General features: G+C 37.3%; 1 protein-coding gene across 3 annotated transcripts in view; it reads right to left on the reverse strand.

Annotated features, from left to right (window-relative positions):
- Positions 1-8,119: 8,119 nt before the first annotated feature.
- The window catches only part of GTF2A2 (general transcription factor IIA subunit 2), a 30,187-nt gene continuing 17,527 nt past the window's right edge, over positions 8,120-20,779 (reverse strand). For 2 of the 3 annotated variants that reach the window (XM_027123183.1, XM_027123184.1), the window contains exons 2-5: positions 15,586-15,706; positions 14,503-14,607; positions 10,965-11,091; positions 8,120-8,424 (exon numbers count right to left, since the gene is read on the reverse strand). In XM_027123183.1, the coding sequence (XP_026978984.1) occupies positions 8,399-8,424; positions 10,965-11,091; positions 14,503-14,607; positions 15,586-15,657 (330 nt within the window). In that variant the 5' untranslated portion in view covers positions 15,658-15,706 and the 3' untranslated portion in view covers positions 8,120-8,398. Of the gene's footprint in view, positions 8,425-10,964; positions 11,092-14,502; positions 14,608-15,585; positions 15,707-15,999; positions 17,425-20,779 lie in introns of those variants that run through there. The other variant, XM_027123185.1, reaches the window with a different exon arrangement.

Below are 20,779 nucleotides of genomic sequence, written 5' to 3' on the forward strand. Positions count from 1 at the left end.
CCCATTAAACAACTCAATCCTCCAGCCCTCAGAGCCTGACAACCACCATTCTTTCTTTCTCTAAAAATTTGACTGCTCTCTATATAAGTGGAATTATATAATGTTTATCTTTTTTTGATTGGCTTATTTCATTTAGCATAATGTCCTCAAGGTCCATCCATTTCAGCATGTGTCAGGATTTCTTCTTAAGGCCGAATGATATTTCATTGTATATGTATATACGATTTTGTTTATCCATTCAATTGTTGATAGACACTTGGGTTGCTTCCACCTTTTGGCTATTGTGAATAGTGCTGCTATGAACATGGGTGTACAGATATTTCTGAGTCTTTGCTTTTACTTCTTTTCGGTATAAATGCAGAAGTAGAGTTGCTGGATTAGATCAAAATTCTATTTTTAACTTGTTTAGGAACTGCCATACTGTTTTCCATAGCAGCTGCAACATTTTACATTCACACCAACGGTGTACAAAAGTTCGAAGTTCTCTACATCCTCACCAACACATATTTTGTGTTTCTGTTTTTGATAGTGGCCATTTTAATGGATGTGAGGTGGCCCTTTTTAAGCACTTCTAAGATTTTGTTGTATTGTTTTCTAAGTACATAGTTTTTAACAAGAAACCCATGGGTTTGTTATCTTCGTCTCTGTGGTTACAAAGTGACTTTTACCTCTGATTACTTAAAAAAATTTTCTCTTTATCACTGGTTTTTAGCAATGATATTATGAGGTATGTGGTTATCCTGTTTAGAGTTTATTAAGGCTTCTTTTCTCTGTTGATTTATCATTTTCATCAAATTTGGAAACATTTGACTATTTCCTAAAAATTGTTCCTTTCCTTCTTGGGGGGGGGGGGTTTGGCACACAATATGTAGAAATCTCCACTTGATATGATCCTGCACGTCACTGAGGCTCTTCATTTTCTCCAGTGTTTTTGTCTCTGCTGTATTTTTTTTAAATTGGAGTATAATTGCTTTACAATGTTGTGTTAGCTTCTGCTGTACAATGCAGTGAATCAGCTATATGTATACCTATATTCCCTCCCTCTTGGACCTCCCTCCTACCCCCCCCCCCCCCACCGCATCCCACCCATCTAGGTCGTCACAGAGCACCGAGCTGAGCTTCCTGTGCTTTATAGCTTGTTCCCACTAGCTATCTATTTTACTCATGGTAGTGTATATATGTCCATCCTAATCTCCCAATTCATCCCACCCTGCTCTTCCCTCCCCCGCAACCCCGTGTCCACATGTCCATTCTCTACATCTATGTCTCTATTCCTGCCCTGTTCATTTGTACCATTTTTTTCTCGGTTCCATATGCATTATGCATATATGCATTAATATATGATATTTGTTTTTCTTTCTGGCCCACTTCACTCTGTATGACAGACTCTAGGTCCACCCACATCTCTACAAATGACTGTTTCATTCCTTTTTATGGCTGAGTAATATTCCATTGTATATACGTACCACACCTTTATCCATTCATCTGTCGTTGGACATTTAGGTTCTCCATAGCAGCTGTATCAATTTACATTCCCACCAACAGTACAAAAGGGTTCCCTTTTCTCCACACCCTCTCCAGCATTTATTGTTTGTAAATTTTTTGATGATGGCCATTCTGACTTGCGTGAGTTGATACCTCATTGTAGTTTTGACTTGCATTTCTCTAATAATTAGTGATGTTGAGCATCTTTTCACGTGCCTCTTGGCCACCTGTATGTCTTCTTTGGAGAAACGTCTGTTTAGGTCTTCTGCCCATTTTTGGCTTGGGTTGTTTGCTTTTCTGATATTGAGTTCCATGAGCTGTTTGCATATTTTGGAGATTAATCCTTTGTCGCTTCATTTGCAAATATTTTCTCCTATTCTGAGGGTTGTCTTTTCGTCTTGTTTATGGTTTCCTTTGCTGTGCAAAAGCTTTTAAGTTTAATTAGGTCCCATTTGTTTATTTTTGTTCCTATTTTCATTATTTTAGGAGGTGGGTCAAAAAAAAAGCTTGCTGTGGTTTATGTCAAAGAGTATTTTTCCTGTTTTCCTCTAAGAGTTTTAGAGTGTCTAGTCTTACATTTAGGCCTTTAATCCACCTGGAGTTTATTTTTGTGTGTGGTGTTAGGTAGTGTTCTAATTTCATTTCTACATGTAGCTGTCCAGTTTTCCCAGCACCACTTATCAAAGAGGCTGTCTTTTCTCCATTGTATGTTCTTGCCTCCTTTGTCATAGATTAGGTGACCATATGTGCGTGGGTTTATCTCTGGGCATTCTGTCCTGTAGCATTGATCTATATTTCTGTTTTTGTGCCAGTACCATACTGCCTTGGTTTACTGTAGTTCTGTAGTATGGTTTGAAGTTGGGGAGCCTGATTCCCCAAGCTCCATTTTTCTTTCTCAAGATAGCTTTGGCTATTCAGGGTCTTTTGTGTTCCCACACAAATTGTGAAATTTTTTGTCCTAATTCTGTGAAAAATGCTATATATATAAATGTTTTGACAATTATTTATTAATCAGTTTGATCCCCTCAAGTCCTGTTTTTCACCTTAGCTAGGGTGGTTCTAAGCTAGAGTAGCTTTTACTCCATTTTAGCCTACTATTGAGGCATGACCCTCTGGGGTCTCACTCTATTTGATGCCTTAGGTGACTACTGAGAACAGTTTACTCTGGTTCCCCACCCTATGTGAGCTTTGGGAATTGCTGTTTATAACTAACTCCCTAGCTACTCTTTGCTTGGGTTTGTAAGGCGTCATTCTACTTATGTGCAACCAAGTACACAGCAAACACTCTAGGGGACCACTGTTTTGATTCCTTTCTAGAATGCTGCATCTTTCAATCACCTCAGGTTTCCTAAACTCTGATCTCAGTGTCTTCTCAACTCAGCAAGGTTGTCAGGCTCTGTTTAGGTTACCCTCTCCCTGTGTCCATAGTCTGGGTATTTAAAAAAATATATATATATATATTTATTTATTTGGCTGCATCAGGTCTGAGTTGTGGCAATGCAGGATCTTCGTTGCGGCATGTGGGATCTTTAGTTGTGGCATGCAGACTCTTAGTTGCGGCATGTGGGACCTAGTTCCCTGACTAGGGGTTGAACCTGGGCCCCTGTACTGGGACCCAGTCTTAGCCACTGAACCACCAGGGAAGTTCCTATAGTCTGGGTATTGCCTCTATGCAGTGAGATGGAAGGTTGTAGACCTCAACTATTTCTTTGCCCCCTTTCTCAGAGATTACAGCCTTGTGCTGCCTGTTTTCCAATGTCTGGAAAACACTTTCATATATTTTGTCTACTTTTCTAGTTGTTTTTGGAAGGAAGCTAAGTCCTGTCCTTGTTATTCTGGAATGACTGGAAGTCTCTGAAGATGGGAACTTAAAAAAAAAAAAAATGAGATTAAAATTGACATATAACGTTAGTTTTAGGTGTACAAAATGGTGATTTTATATACATGTATACTGCAAAATGATTACCATAATGTTAATATCCATCACCATACAGTTAGAAATCTTTTTTCTTATGATGAGAACTTCTAAGATCTACTCTCAGCAACTTTTAAATATACACAGTTGACCCTTGAACAATGAGGGGGTTAGGGTTGCTGATCCTCTGCAGTTGAAAATCCATGTATAACTTATAGTTGGCCTTCTGTGTATGTGGTTCTTTTGCATCTGTGGTTCCACGTTTGTGGATTCAACCTACTGTGGATCGTGTAGCATTGTAGTATTTACTATTAAAAAAATTCCTGTGTAAGTGGACTCACACAGTTCAAACTGGTGGTGTACAACACAGTATTAACTATAGTCACTGTGCTGTACATGACATTCCCTGGATTCATTTATAACTGCAAGTTTGTATCTCATGAGCACTTTCACTCATTTTGCTCACCCTGTCACCATCTGCCTCTGGCAACAACCGATCTGTTCTCTGTATCCATGAGTGCAATTTATTTGAGATTCCACATATGAGGTCATACAGTATCTTTCTCTAACTTATTTCACTTGGCATAATGCCCTCAGGATCCATCTGTTTTGTTGCAAATGACAGGATTTCCTTTTTTTAATGGCTGAATGATCTGGTCCTTGTGGGCCATAGATGACACATTTTCTTTATGCATTAATCCATCAATGGACATGTATTTTCCTGTCTTGGCTATTGTAAATAATGCTGCTTTGAACATAGATGCAGATATCTTTTCAAGATAGTGATTTCATTCCCTTCACATAAATACCCAGAAGTGGAATTGCTGGATCATAAGGTAAATTTATTTTTAATTTTCTGAGGAATCTCCATACTTTTCCATACTGGTTGTACTAATTTACATTCTTCCCAGCAGTGCACGAGGGTTCCCTTTTCTCATCTTCACCAATGCTTGTTGTTTTTTGCCGGTAGCCATTCTAACAGGTGTGAGGTGATGTCTTACTGTGGTTTTGATTTGCATTTCCCTGGTTAATGATGAGCATAGTTTCATGTACCTGTTGGCTGTATTTATGTCTTCTTTGGGAAAATGTCTATTCAGAACTGTTTTTTAGCTATTGTCTGAATTCTTTATATTTTGGATATAAATCTATCAGGTATATAATTTGCAAATATTTTCTCCTCTTCTGTAGGCTGCCTGCTCATTTTATTGATGGTTTTTCCTTTGCTGTGCAGAGCTTTTTAGTTTGGTGTAGTTCCACTTAATTTTACTTTTGTTGCCTTCGCTTTTGGTATCAAATACAAAAAATTCACTGCCAAGACTGATGTCAGGGAGCTTTACACATGTTTTCTTCTAGTTTTATGGCTTCAGGTCTTAGGTTCAAGTCTAATTTAGTCCATTTTGGTTAATTTTTTGTGTGTAGTGTAAGAGAGTGGTCCAGTTTTCCCAACACCATTTATGGACAAGACTGTCCTTTCCCCATTGTACATTCTTGCCTCCTTTGTCATAAATTAATTGACCATATATGTGTGGCTTTATTTCTGGGCTCTCTATTCTGTTCCACTGATCTATGTGTCTGTTTTTATGCCAATATTATCATGCTGTTTTGATTACTATAGATTTGTAATATAGTCAGAAAGCAGGAAGTGTGATGTCTTCAGCTTTGTTCTTGCTTTAGCTATTCAAGGTGTTTTGTGGCTCACTTTGGTAAACAGAATGCGTAAAAGCAGAGGAAGAAAGTATCAGAGAATAAGAGTTGGGACATCCACGAGAGAATACTGTTGACAGTTTTCTAGCACAATGCTCTCTTGAACTAATGCTGCTAAATCTTTTGCTGTATGTTGCAAAGTTCTTATACCTCTTACAAGGTAGAATGCCTTGCCCCAAACCCCAAGCACATTCTATCTACCTATGTACTAGAAAAATAAGATTCTATTATTACTACAGCATATAAAAAAATAGCTGGATGAATTTTCACCAAATTAGGGGGCAGTTTTAGAATGGATTGACAGAACCAATGTTGCAGATTCTTATGGAGAATTTGCACTTTCCCTTACCATGCATTGTTTTATTGATTCCAAATTTTATAATTATGCTACAAATAATTGCTTCTCCAGTTGAGTGAAAACACACACATACATTCCAATGTATGTATGTATTTTACATATTTTACTATTAGTGATTCAATTATGACCCACTCAAAACTGACGATAACATACCTTAAGACACTGGGATTGATGTCAACCAAGAGATAAAATACTTTTTTCCCCCTTAACATCAGCGGAAGACAGATCACTATAAACAAACCAAACAATGACCAGTCAGGCATCAAACCCAAAGAAGCTATTCTTTGTCCACTATTTGGGTGTTAAAGTAGTACTCAGTAATACATTGAGACAGGACCAACTGTACGTTACCACACAAAGTCCAGATTTTACAGTTAGTTCTACTAATAGATGAATTAATGGACTTTTTTTCTTCTTCCACATTAACAGGCAAGTAAGCTTATTATCACTGGAGTCTGCGGCCAGGTGGGAGAGCTTATACCAAAGTGGTGTAAGCTCTGGCCGTGTCTCTCCTGTAATTTCCAGTGAAGTCCAAGTACTGCTGTGGGAAGATTAGAACACCTATATCACTATGCAGATGTTAGCCATGGGTATGCAAGTAATTAGAACTGAGAGGAGGAAATGTCAGGCTATGACTTCTGTACTCCTGCCCAGGTGAAAAGAGAGGTGTGTATGTGGTGGCTGTCTAAGTACAAGAATTGGTTTCAACTGGTGGAATGTGGTATAATCCCTAGGGTTTACACCTAGGGACACTATAAACCCTAGGTATTACACACCAGTTACCTGGATGAGTATGAGTGAGTACTGAGAGTGATGTAAGTTCTTCCTGTCCTTTGCTGTGTTTTCTCATGACTCCTTTGTTAAGAGCTCACAAGGGAAGAGCTCAATATGGGTTGTACTCAGATACAAGTGTGTTTAAGTTTTGAATGATGGATAGGATCTTGATTCTGAAAGGAAAGTCATGAGAAATGAAGGAAACAGCATAACCAAGACAAAAGAGAAATCTGACTTGTTTCTTTCTCAAATTTAATTGGAGCAGACTATGTGCTCATTGGTAGGGAAGGTCACAAAGAGAACACTGGAATAGACTGTGCAGAATGGGCTACAAGGATGAAAGTTAGTTTTAATTTAAGAATCAAGGACTACACTGACGTGCTGAGGTAATACTAGGAGCACAAAGGCATTAGTCCAATTAGTAGGTCGTGGCAGTCAACCATTTCCTGTAAGAAACTCATCATCTAGGTCATGTTACTTTTGTATGTTTGAAAGCATAATCTAGTGACATCATTTATAGGATCTAAAATCCCCCAACGTATACACCTCCAGCCCTGTACTTTTCTTAAGATCGCAGTGACTGTTAATAACATGAAAAAAGTTTAAACCATAATTTACTCCTTAAGAAACAGAAATTTCTACAACCATTGTAAGTTTACTATCAATATAACCTGTCTCCTAACCATTATGTGGAACCTGCAAAATAAAAAGGTATTGATCTTGACCCACTGCAATTAAGAAAAATCCTAATTAGGTAACCTTTGGTAACTAAGCTTCTAAATCTGTAAAAAGGGTAACAAAGTTCTTCCAGGGCTGTTGTGAGGATTATCCAGAAGAATATATGTAACACAGCACTGATAATGAAGTTAGTGATGTTGGCCATTATCTTACATAGATCAGACCTGAGCACTGATTACTTAAAAATGATGAAACCTATTATATAACATGCTTCTACAACTAAAAAAATAGGGGGACGGTGTGCAATATAAAGGTCTTTTTTAGTACTTTAATAGGTTTATGAAAAGCTATTTTGCTGACGATTACCGCCAACTCCATTATCTCTCAGCAGAGTGAGAGTGAAAGGACGGCTTCACATTGAAAAGGGTTGAACTGGGAATGACCGCAGGATGGGGCTGTAAAAGCCTACTTCTACTAAATGATAAACATTCTCCCTCTGTGACATTTTAGAAATGCCACTTTCTTCATCATATATTCCTAGACTGACAAAGGAAACTTTTTCCTTCAAGTACACAAAGATATGGGATACATTTAATAGGACTTTTTTTTTTTTTTTGCAGTACATGGGCCTCTCACTGTTGCGGCCTCTCCCATTGCGAAGCACAGGCTCCGGAAGCGCAGGCTCAGCAGCCATGGCTCACGGGCCCAGCCGCTCCGCGGCATGTGGGATCTTCCTGGACCGGGGCACGAACCCGTGTCCCCTGCATCGGCAGGTGGACTCTCAACCACTGCGCCACCAGGGAGGCCCTTAATAGGACTTTTTATTGAAAGTCTAATAACTGGTAAGATGTAGAATATTCTAAAAATGAAACCTGACTCATATGGACAATTTAAGAAATAATTTACATGTAAAGACTACATGTTGTTGTTTAATTTTTCCTAGTTGAGTTCTACTTAGATTTTTCACACCAATAATTACCCTTGGTTTTGTACTTAAAAAAAATTTTTTGTAAGGAAAGTTCTAGTCTGGAATTTTGGTCTTGCCCCTGCTAATGCTTTCATCAGTTAAACTAACAATTGATAAAAACTAACTTTACTGAAATGAATGCATTTTCTAATTTCCTTTGCAAGGAACACGGTGCTCTGTCAAAATGCTTATCTAATATCTCCATATTGCTCAGTAGCTCTAGCAGTTATTACTCACATTGAGTTTTAAAATGAATTTATTAAAGAATGGTCTTAGGAAGGCCACAATGTTTGATTTGTCATTAAAAAAAAGTTCTGTTTCTTCATGCTGTATAATAAGGTAATGTAACAAGGTACAGAATTATAAGCTTCTTTCTACTGGAATTCTCTGATAGTACGGCACAGTGTAGTCATTTCTGCAATGCTAGAATAAATTAAAAAAAAAGTCTCTTCTATGCTTCTCTTCAAAAAGCGATGAACAATAACAGGATGGCATTAAAAAGCCATTTTTTTCCTATTCATTCTGTAGTATTGGAGCCAGTATCTAGGAAACAGAGGAGAGACACAGTAAATTCAAGCAGCAACTTAAATTTAAATATGTTGAGAAAAATCTTTCTTTCAAAAGTAAAACAGGAAGTAATGGTGGTGAAGCAGGGGAGACAAGGGTGGAAAAGAAAAGCTGACCACAGTAATATCTTGTGCACGTAAATGTCTTTTTACCTCTGCCTTAAAAGGCAAGTTAACGCTTAGTCTCCACATTTATGTTAAGAGAAATCAAGTTATACTACATTTGGTTCATACAGCTGCTATACTTTTTTTCCAGTCCTCTACTGTCCACAAATTTAAGACCACAAAGGACTATAACATAGAACAGAATTGTTTTAATTCCTGGCGAGAAAAAGACCAAAATTCTAGCCACTATCAATCACTTTCTCTGCTTCTCTATTTGGAATTGAACTTTATTTCAGAAAGCTGACTTTTAGAAGAAATGGGCTTATTTCGCAGTAGTACTGCATTTATCTGGTTACTAAGGAATGGTATTAATTATTACTTAAGCTTCTACCTCTAAATGCCACAACTATTTATACTTTAATGATTGATTGTATTTTCTGCTGACACGAGTGCATGGAACACAATCTAAGCTTTTCTTGAATACTCAACAATCGTTTCTTTGAAGAACAATGACTGTACTGTGCTGTAAGTGGGGCAAGTTCCTCAGAAGCCACTGCAGTAGGTAAGGCTGATTTGTACTTTATATACACTGAAGTGTGAAAAAACAGACAATCTTATATCTTTAAGAAGCAAGAGAAATACACTCTAAAGACTACCTCTAAGTAAAATACATATGTTTACATGGACTCTTTGATATTATTAAGCTTGCTGAGGGGCCTTCACTGACTTTTTGGTTCTTAGCTGTTTCAAATGATTGATCGATTGACACTCTACTAGTCTACATCTGTGCTGTCCAATGTGGTAGCTACTGGCTAACCACATGTGGCTATTTAAAGTTAAGAAAATTAAATAAAAATTAAAACATTAAATTTCTCACTTGCTTCAAGTGCTTAACAGTCAGATGTGGCTATTGGAGAGTACAGACAGGAAACATTTCCATCAGCATGCAAGTTTTATGAACAGTACTGATCCATATCATTATTAACTCATTTTGATAGTGGTCTAGAAATTATACATTAATGCTTAAATTCTACAGTCTAGTAAAAATCTGAAAACCTAAGGGTTATAAGGGTACTATTAGCCTAAATTATAAGAAAGACATGAAAAAAAGTATACATTATCTGACATACAGAAATGTTATCTGTGATCCAGGAACTATAAAATTATAAACATAGATTTTTTGTTGTTGTTACAGCAAAGAACAAGCTATTTGGTAATTATATAAAAAAGTCATGTTAAAGTTCTTAGAATGATTATCCCTAGTTAACCTTACGAAATGAAATGTATGAGCCACTGTAACATTGCTAGTTTCAGAGACTCTGACATCTGGAAGATATGATTTCTTTAAAAAGGGATAAAGGTATATAATTCTAGGCAGCTATCAAAAATCAGGTTTAAGAGAACAGTTAATGACTTATGTGTAAAAAATGATATATTTGCAAATGAGTACGTGCATACATATATTACTGTAAAGATATGTATAAATAAAGACTAGAAGGTTACACATTAAAATATTAAGTGATATGTTATCTCCAGATGATGTTACAAATGATGTTTTTCTTCTGTGTGGTTTTCTGTCTTTATAGCTTTTCAGTGATAGGGCATTTCTTTGAAACCCAAAACATAAAAACAAAAAAACCTAACCTACAACCTGAGAAACGGAGGGTCCTGCTTTCTACATTTCTCTTGCTTTTCAAAATTCCCCTTCTTGGAAAGTGACAGTATTCTCTATTTAATTTCAGGAATAGCTGCTTTAAACACAAATTGTTCAGATTACAAAGTAAAAGTAAGTATAATTTATATATTTAAAATTCAATTAGTAAAAAGAAAATAATCATGGAACAGAAAGCAGAGATGTATAGTTTTTGAAACATTTAAGGACCTGAAGAAGTTCTTAGGTCTGCTGTAAAAATATCTGCAGGTAACAGATCAGAGGACTAGATATTTACCATTATGACTGATAAGGCTCTTATGGTTATTTGAAGTCTTTTAAATAATCATTTTTAAAATGTATAGGTCTCCAACAAAACAGAAACCATAGGATAAAACTGTTGAAATTAAACACTTCCTTAAAGAAAAAGAAAAGCTTTAGAAAGAAACACTTCAACTCTGCAACTGAAATAGGGAAGAAAAGCTTATTAATATGTTTCCCCCCCGCCCCCGACCCTGCACACAAAGTCAAGCTGTGGAAGTAGTCTATGTGTCATATGAAATGTTTATACCTAAAGTTAGTAAGAGGACTATGTGAGATCTGGAATCCAGAATCTAGCTGAGAAAGAAGCCTGGTCTCTCTATCTGGGAGTGGATCACTGGCCATTTTCTCCCAAAATGTCAGATGAAAGTTTTCTAAAGACTCATGAAAACAAGATTTCAAGTAGCTTTGCTTTCACAGTAATTAGGGCAAACACTTACTTTTACCATCACAGGCTACAATTTTCACTTTATCCACTTTAATAAGTTCTGTCACCTCTCTGAATTCAACATCATTCAATACAAAAGTCCACACATTATCGCAGAATCTGTATGTATTTAGAGAGCCCTTTAAAACAAAACATTTAGACAAACCATGAAAAGTCATTTTTTTCCCCCTCACATTTTTCTCCAGACAATTTAAGAAAACCTAGCTACAAGTACATAATTCTCAAAATAGGATGAAAATTAAGGAAAATCTTAAGCAAGCAATCTTAAGTGTTAATCACTTAAAGAAAAAAATTGTAGATAAATTTGCTAAGGGAAGAGTTAAAAAATATTTTAGTTAGCAGACTACTTTCAGCACTGGAAAAGCCTGCAAATTACTTACCTGAAATCTTAAGAAAAATTGAATGGAAATCTGAATCTGTATTTCTACTGCCCTCATGTGGCTAAATTATGAAAATGCATTTGAATTTTTTTATATAAATACTTAAAAAATACTTTTTAAAAGCAACCGATTTTACTGTGTATGTTGATTCTCTGAATTTGTACAAAAGCAGGGAATTCCTAGAAACATTCATTTTCATCCTGTGACTTATAGCTCAGATGAATTACTGTATTAGCCACTAAAATTACAACATTATTGTCCTCTGCAACTCACATTCTTATAATTAATATCTATTCCTCCTAAAAAAATTTTATCTGACCATTAAAAGGAACTTTTTGCAAGGGTGGACACCAACAGAATATAATCAAAACCTGAGAGAGATATACATGCACAAGTATTTACATATGAAATTTAGTATTCAATGAGACATTTATATGCCTTCAGAAAAAAAAATTCAGCACAAAACTGTTCCCTGCAGTGTTACCTGTAATATCAAAAACTGAGTTCTCATTAATGGCTTAAGTTAGAATGATTATGGGAATTTGAATAATTACTATTTGTTAGACTATACTAGGCACTGAGAATACAACGGTAAGCAATACACATATGATCCCTGTCACCCAAGAAGGTTAGCAGGGGAGATCACTAAAACAAGTAAATACATAGTGTAACAGTGCTATGAAAGATTGTCAGTGGGTACAATGGGAGTACGGTAGAGGCAGCCAAGTAGGACAGAGAAAGCTTGAGTCCCAAAGAATGAAAAAGAGTCAACGGAAAGGTGGGACAGCAGAAAGGAAGACAAACACTTGGAATGGGATAGTAAGTTCCTGAAAGGAGAATATGACAGGAGGTCCTAAGGTGAAAGAGATCATGGAGAACCTTGGGAAAGCTTTTCCCTATTGTGAGGGCATTAGGACGTCAATGAAGGATTTCAAGCAGAGGAGTAACATGATGAGATTTGCATTTTGCATTTTTGGTGATATCATGAACAGACTAGAGGGGAGTCTGACTGAAGGAAGGAGAGACGCTAAGAAGCCGATAGCTTTTAGCTGGCTGAATCAGACAGGTGAAAGTGGCTGGGCGATAACAGAGGCAAGGGGGGGGTCCCGGGAAGTGGAGAGATTTTAAAAGGTAGATCTGTCAACGCTTGCTAACCAACTGGATACGGTAGGGTGGGGAACAGAGAAATCTTTGATATTCCCAAGTTTCTGGCTTGTGTAACAACGCATTCATAGAAAAAACTGGTTTGGGAGGAAAGTTAAATTTGAGTTTCAGCCACATCTTACCATATCCAATAAGCAGCTGGAGTGTAGAAGCAAGCATGGGAGCGTATCAATTTTAAAGCCAAGGACTGGATGAGATCATTCAAGGAGAATATGTGGAGCCCTAGATAACCCTTAAGGAAAACCAGCAATTAAGTGATACAAAGTAGCCTGAGAAGAGGGGCCAGAGAATAGAAGAAAAAAGCCAAAATAGTAAGATTTCAAGGGAAGTATGCGTTTCAAAAGAGACTAATCAATAGTATCACTACTTATGCATTAGATTTAGCAATAAATAACTTGGCAAGAGAAGTTTCAGTGGAGAGGTGGGAGTAATGCATAGAAAATCACTCAGGACATATTAAAAAGATGCAGTTGTAAATGTAAAAAAAAAATTTTTTTTTTTAATTAGATCTCTTCCTTGAGTATAGTTTGAGCCGTTGGAAGGCTGAACAACCAAATGCCAACCTCAATGTTCATTTCTGGCTTGTGTATAATCAGAGATCTTATAAGTGTGTGGGTTACTGTCATATCCAGTTAGTGGCAGATATGTCAATGACTTGAACCAGGCAAGTCACTGCTATTTATGATTAGCATGTGAACATTCAACTATGCTGAAATTCTGTTCTTTATATTAAAAATTTCCTTCTATATGATAGATAACATGTGGCTAAACTGTATCTTTAATGCACCACTAATAAATACATATATTTTTTACATATATCTACTGAATAACACTTTTTTACAGTTAATTTACCTTTAGCTAAAGAGATCCAAACTAGAAACCTACAATAATACAACTAGAAGACCACTCAGGCCTTGTGAACCCTACGACTCTGATAAGTAGTCAAACAAATTTTCTACATGGGCAAGTACGTATCAACATGGATCAATTTAGAATTAAAGGATCAGGTTCTGAATGACAAAGTAGGCACATTTGTATGTATGGTTGTACAAAAAGGAAGCTTTGCCAGCATTATTACTGTTAAAAATTCAAGAATCCACTGATAAAATTTTATAAAGCCACGTTTTACTCCAGATAATTGTTAGGCATGTGAAAATCATGTGACTTATTTATATGAACATAAAATACATGCAGATTTTACCCCGTCACTAAAATAAGTCAAACGGGGCCTGTCTTCTTTTGCCCTGTATACCCAATATCCAGAACAATGCCTCGTATTTAATAGGCATTGAAATGTTCGTTGAATAAATGATAAATTTTTCTTTGTGCTTTTCATCACAAACTAAAACCAAAAACCCCAAACACTGATGTTCTCTTAAATGCAAATTAACATCTATATTCTTTTCATTTGTTGATTTTCATATCTTGTAATCTGAATTTACCATCGAATTGAGAAAGACAGTTTTGTCCAGTTTGGGATTACTGTTCAAAGTACAAATGATTCAAATGAGACCAAGCTACCAGAAGAGACCATTATCTGCCAACAGGTCAGGTCTTTATAAGCCATGTTATCTAAGAGTAGGTGGGCGGCAACGTGAAGTTTCTACAAATAACTCTGAACTTCCCTGGTCAGAGTTTAAAAAACATAACTGATCCTTAGAGATTACTCTCACTTACCTTCAATCCTGCAGATAATGTTTCAGACATTTGAAATCTCAGTAACTCTTCAGGGAAGGTAGCCAAACATACATAGGCTGATTTGTGAAAAACAATGGAATAAGAATCTAAAAACAACTCTGTATCTAACATTAAGTGGATGAACTTAATATACAGATTTAAACATCAAGCAGGATTTAGTTGTTATCAAACAAGGTCCAAAGTTTGATTAAGCCATCTCTTTTTATGATTAATAAATATGTAGGTGTCCTAAAAAGCACTATTGTAACAACCATGGTGCAGCTTCTAGATTTAAGAAAATATCCTTACCCTGAAATTGACTCGGTTCCTGACCCTCTGTGCCAACGCTGAATTTATAGCCTTATCAAACTGAAGTAGAACTTGAAGGGCAAGCTGGGGGGTAATCTGTTGAGACTGAGAAAAAATAAAGGTCATGAATCTTCTTAGAGAAGAATATTAAAGAAAAAATAAAACAAAAATACATGAATTATAGGGCTTCCCTGGTGGCACAGTGGTTGAGAATCTGCCTGCCAATGCAGGGGACACGGGTTCGAGCCCTGGTCTGGGAAGATTCCGAGCCCTGTCTGGGAAGATCCCACATGCCGCAGAGCAACTAAGCCCGTGAGCCACAACTACTGAGCCTGCGCGTCTGGAGCTTCTGCTCCACAACAAGAGAGGCCGCGACAGTGAGAGGCCCGCACACCGCGATGAAGAGCGGCCCCTGCTCGCCACAACTAGAGAAAGCCCTCGCATAGAAACGAAGACCCAACACACCCAAAAATAAAATAAAATTTTTTAAAAAGCTAAAAAAACAAAAAATCATGAATTATCATCTAAAATTTAACTGAGGTTAACCAGAGCCTCTAAACTAGAATCCCTTAAACTAGAATCCCTTATTCTTTTTGCCATAACTGACAACTAAGAAGCAAAGGCTGACAATATTTTCTTGCATTATCTTGACACAAACATAATTTTGAAAAGAAAACATGCAGTGATGTTACAACACCAGGACAAAACTTTGTCTACCACTCCTTCACAGTATCTGGAAAGAAGTGTTCGATAAATTGAAGGAACCAAGTTTCTTTTAAATAAAAAACTTGGGACCAATAATACGTTAAAAAAAAAAAAAAAAAGTCTGATCTTATCAAAGCTCAAAATATATGAAAATAAATGGAAATATGTAATATGTTCTTGGATGAGAGGTTTACATAAAAAGGTTAATTTTCCTAAAATTAAAATATAAATTCAAAATTCTAATTTAAATCTCAAGACTTGTATTAACTTATCCAAAGTTATCTTAAAGCTATGTAGACTATGCCATTCTCATAAGTATGAGAACAAGAATTATTATAGATCCATCTAAATAAAAATGTTGATTTTTTACTCCCTCACCTGTATAAGCTCATCGAGGCTCTCCTGAAGACTGTTTCCCAAAGTGGTATTTCTGTACAACTGATATGCCATGGCTTAGGAGGGAGAAATTCTTTTTCTTATTCAGGCTTGCATTGATATCCTAAAAATTTAATATGAAAGTATTAAAAAAATTATAAATTACATATGTAACATAGTCTACTTCATATTTTCTAATATATACTATTAGCATACTATATAATAACTGAGGAATTGCAAGGAATAGTTAAAAATAGTTTTTCTATATACTTTTTCTATTATTTCGACGTAGGCATTTATACTCCTTTGTACAAAGTATAGATATGTATATTAAAATGTACATCTTTACCATTTCTTTCAAATATCTACCTTTTGACCTAGTCTAGAATTTACCATGTACCATTCTTTTCTACTTACTGTCAAGTCACTGATCCAGACAATCTTCAGCTCACATTTGAATGCCTTCCCCTTCATTTTCCTGTTCTCTTAAAATTCAGTATTTAGAGTGCCTACCCAGAAGATAGCACTGTGACAGGTACCATGGAGAGGAAGATAAAGATACACTTCTGACCCTAAAAAATTTATACTTTAGAAAACGTAACAGACACATAAAAAAGTTAGAGAATAAGAACTGTGATAGAGATTATATACAGTTATTATGGAGGCTGCCTGTGGACTGAATGAGTTGGCTCACAAAAGCTTCCTGATTCTTCAAGCTAGACTTTAGCCAAGCAAAGGAGGAAAGTCATCTTAGGCTGAAAAAATAAATAGAATGAGTAAAGCCATAGAAGGATGAAATAATACAGTCTGTAGACAGAACTATAAATTGTTCCATATTAGGGTATAGGTATGAATAGGAAGTGGTAGGAGATGAGGCTGAAAAAGATGACATGGATGGATTTGTCAGGAGAGGTGCCAGGATTTTATAATGCAGGTAATGGGGAGCCCCTGAAGCTTTCTAGACAGGAAAGGTCAGACAGATGGGCAGCAATGTAAACAATGTACTCAAGTGCAAGATTAGAAAGAGATGAGGGCTCGAAGAAGGTGCCAGTAGCACATATTCAGCAAATACTGAGCTTTACTACATGTCACGTATTAGATACCTGACCTCATGGCACTTTCAGTTTGAAGATGGACAGAAGGAGACAGGTGTATTCAGGAGTAAACATCAGGGAAAACTCAGCAAAAATAATAGTTATCAGTCTTCACATTACACACCTAGTGAGCATTTGATACACTTGATCATGTCTGCCTTCTTGAAGTCTTTTCTTTGGCTTCTGGGACCCCACACTCAGTGTTCTCCTCCCACCTCACTGGATAGTACTGTTTCTTGTTTCCTTCTGTTGGTTGCTCCTCAGCAATCTAACTTCTAACTAACTACTTGAGTGCCCCAAAGCTTCTCATGTCTTCTCTATATGCTTTACTCCCTTAGTTACCTCATCTAGGCTTATGGCTTTTTAAATATGTTCTATTTATCTGCTGATGATGTGCAAACTTACATTGCCACTCCTGACCTTTTATATGCCCGTGTTGCCATGTATAAAACTGCCTGCTTGACACACTGGATGGAAACATAAAGTGGTAGATCAAATTAAATTTGTTACAAACCAAATTCTGGATACTCCTCCAAACCTTTTCTGCCCTCGGTTTGTCCACCTCACTTAACAGTAAATCTAGTCTTCCAGTAAGACAGCCCCAAAACCTTATAAGTCAAATTCTCTCTCACCCTGCGTGCAATCTGTCAGCCAATCCTTTCAGTTCTTCCTTCTGAATATAACCAGAATCCAACAACTTTGACCATCACCACTGCTAGCACTAAGTCACCATCAACCTGTCACTAAGATTTATGGTGATAGCCAAGTAAGGCGTATCCTTCTTTCTACCCTTGTCTATCCCACCCCTGCCCCCAGAGAAGCCACGCTGAGCCTTTTAAAACACAAATAAAATCACATCACTCATCTGTTCAAAACCTCCCAAGGCAGCATCCTATCTCAGAGTAAAAACCAAGGTCCTCCTAATGGTTTATAAGGCCTGCATGATCTGGGCCCCCCTCCCACCACTACCTCTCTGAACTTGACTTCTTCCACCTACTCCCTCATTCACTCTGCTTCAGCCATACTAGTCCCTTGCTCCAATATGGCAAGATGTTCTTGCTTTAGGGCCTTTGCACTGGCTGTTCTTGCTGTTTCAAATGTACTGCGCAGACACCTGCAGGGTTTACCTCTCATCCGATTCAGATCTCTGCTCAGATGTCACTTCATCAGAAGTGACTTTTGTGACCAACCTATAAGAAAGAACTACCTCCCTTCCCCTTTACACTGCTTTATTTTCATTTATATCACTAATCGAAGCTGACATATATATGCTTATTCTATTTCCATCCACTAAAACAGACGTTCCCTCAAGATAGGACTTTTGCTCAGTTATATATTTACCATCTAGAACAATGCCTAGTATGAATTCAATAAGTATTTGTTAGTGAATAAATAACCTGGTGATATGTCAAAATGCGAATATCAAACTGTATTGCACTTAGATACATTTAGAATAGGTTTTCTACTTTACTGAGGAAAGTGAAGCAATGAAAACTTCAACTCTCAAAACTACATCTAACCACCTACCAATATCTACACCCACATACTCTGCCTGTCACTATAGTCAAACTATCCATGCTGTTACCTAAATACAATCCTTCTAACTGTGGATCTGGTCCTATCCCCCTGTTACAGACAGGGTATTTTTCCAACAATTCAATTATTCCTTCTATCCCTATCAAATTTCCCATCTCTACAGATCCTTCCCATCAGCAAACAAACAGGCAGCACTTCTCCCATCTTAAAAAAAATAGTCTCAACTCGCTTCTCTGGCCAGCTACACTCTATTTCTCTATTCCTCTTTGCAGCAAAAACTCCTGAGTTGTCTGTACTCACTGTCTCTCTTTCCTTTTCTCACATTTTCTCTTAAACTCACTCCTTATACATTTGCCTCAAGCACTCAAATGAAACATGGTGAAAGTCACCGGTGGCAATGCTAAAACTAATAATCCTCAATTCTTAGTTCTCACCAGACTTAATCATATGACATGGCTGATTACTCCCTCCTCTTTGATAAAGGATCTTGGCTTAGCTTCTGGGACAGTACACTTTTTAGGTTGTTCTCTTAAACGCACTGGTTCATCCTTCTCAATATTGTTTGTTCGTTGAGGCTCTTCTCCCTTAACTCTTAATGTCACAAGACACCGCTTTGGTTCTCTGCTTTCCGTCTACACTTGTTCCTTGGTGATATTGCTTTGTGTCATGGTTTTACATACCATTGCTGATGATTCCCAAATTCATATACTAGAACCGACCTTGCCCTGAACTCTCACTCCTGGATCCAACTGCCTACTCAACATCTCTATGTGCTGTCCTTCCCATCTCCGCTGATGTAGCTCCATACCTCTATGGGCTTAGGCAAAAACCTTCGAAGTTATTCCCGACCACCCCTCCCTACCCCCAGTCTGGCCATCTTACCTCCACATCCAATCCCTAGCATAACCTGTAAACTCTACCTTCAATATGGATTCAGAATCCAACCATTCCTCACCATGTCCATTGTTATCACCCTGGTATGTGCCACCATCACCTGTCATTGGGATTCCTGAAATGCTTCCTAACTGCTTTCCCTGCTTCCATGCTTGCCCCCGAGATTCTAATCCCAATTCAGCAGTCAGGTGATCTTTTAAAACACAGGTTAGAACATATCTCTTCTCTGTGCAAACCTCCCATGGTTTCCATTTCATTCAGTCCTTATAATAATCTGGCTACCCATTATCTCACTGACCTCATTTGCCATCTCCCCCTTGTTCTTGCCCTTCTCCAGACACACTGGCTTCTCCTTGTTTTTCTTAGAACATGACAGACATGTTCCTGCCTATGTAAGCCTTTGTAAAGACTGTCCTTTTCACCCGGAATGCTCTTCTCCCAGATATCCTCTTGTTTTTCTTAATTCCTTCAAGTATAGCACATACTTAATGAGGCCTAAACAGACCACCACATTTAAAACCCCAACTCCCACCTCCACTCTGGAACTGCCCAATCCCCCTCACCCTGCTATGTTTCTTTGATGGCACCATCACCTTCTAACGTGTTATACAGTTTCCTTAGTTTATGTTTATTTTCTGCATCCTTCAACAGACTGTACGACCTTACCAGGACAGGGACTTTTGTCTGTGTTTGTTCACTGAAGTAAACCAGGCGTCTAGAACAAACACTACCTGAGACGTTAATAGACAATGAAATATTTGTTCAATAAATAAATGAACACAAAAAAATCAGTTAGTAAAATGTATGTGGGTAGCTGAGGGGTGATAAAAAGGGCAAGAAGGGGTCCCAGTAAGAAGATATAAACTTGACAAAGTGAGAGTACAGAATCTTGTGTCCTGCCCATTTAACAAAAGTCTTAGAGTTACCAGAAAATAACTATAAGTTAATAATGAATTATCAGAAAGAGAAATAAGCCCATTTACGATTGCATCAAAAAGAACAAGATACTTAGAAATAAATTTAGCCAAAGAGAAATAAATTTAGCCAAAGAGATGAAAGACCTGGACATTGAAAACTATATGACAATGATGAAAGAAACTGAATATTACACAAATGAACAGAAAGAAATTCCATGCACGTGGACTTGAAGAATCAGTATTATTAAAATATCCATACTACCTAGAGCAATCTACAGTTTCAACACAATTCCTATCAAAATTCCAATGGCATTTTTCAAACAAATAGAACAAACAGTCCTAAAATATATATGAAACCACAAAGACGCCAAAATGCCAAAGCAATCTTGAGAAAGAAGGACAAAGCTCGAGGCATCATGTTTGCTGATATCTAATTCTATCACAAAGCTATAGTAATCAAAACAGTACATTACTGCCATAAAAACAGATGTTAGATGAATGGAATAGAATAAAGAGCCCAGAAATAAACTTACACATGTACGGTCAAGTAATTAACAACAAAGGAGGCGAGAATGTACAATTGGGAGGGCTTCCCTGATGGTGCAGTGGTTAAGAATCTGCCTGCCAATGCAGGGGAACGGGTTCGAGTCCTGGTCTGGGAAGATCCCACATGCCGCGGAGCAACTAAGCCCATGCGCCACAGCTACTGAGCCTGCGCTCTAGATAGAGCCCCCCGCGCCACAACTACTGAGCCTG

The sequence above is a fragment of the Aethalodelphis obliquidens genome, unplaced genomic scaffold, assembly GCF_003676395.1.
Source record: "Aethalodelphis obliquidens isolate GAN/ISIS:26980383/991018 unplaced genomic scaffold, ASM367639v1 scaffold26, whole genome shotgun sequence".
In the NCBI taxonomy this organism is placed as follows: domain Eukaryota; kingdom Metazoa; phylum Chordata; class Mammalia; order Artiodactyla; family Delphinidae; genus Aethalodelphis; species Aethalodelphis obliquidens.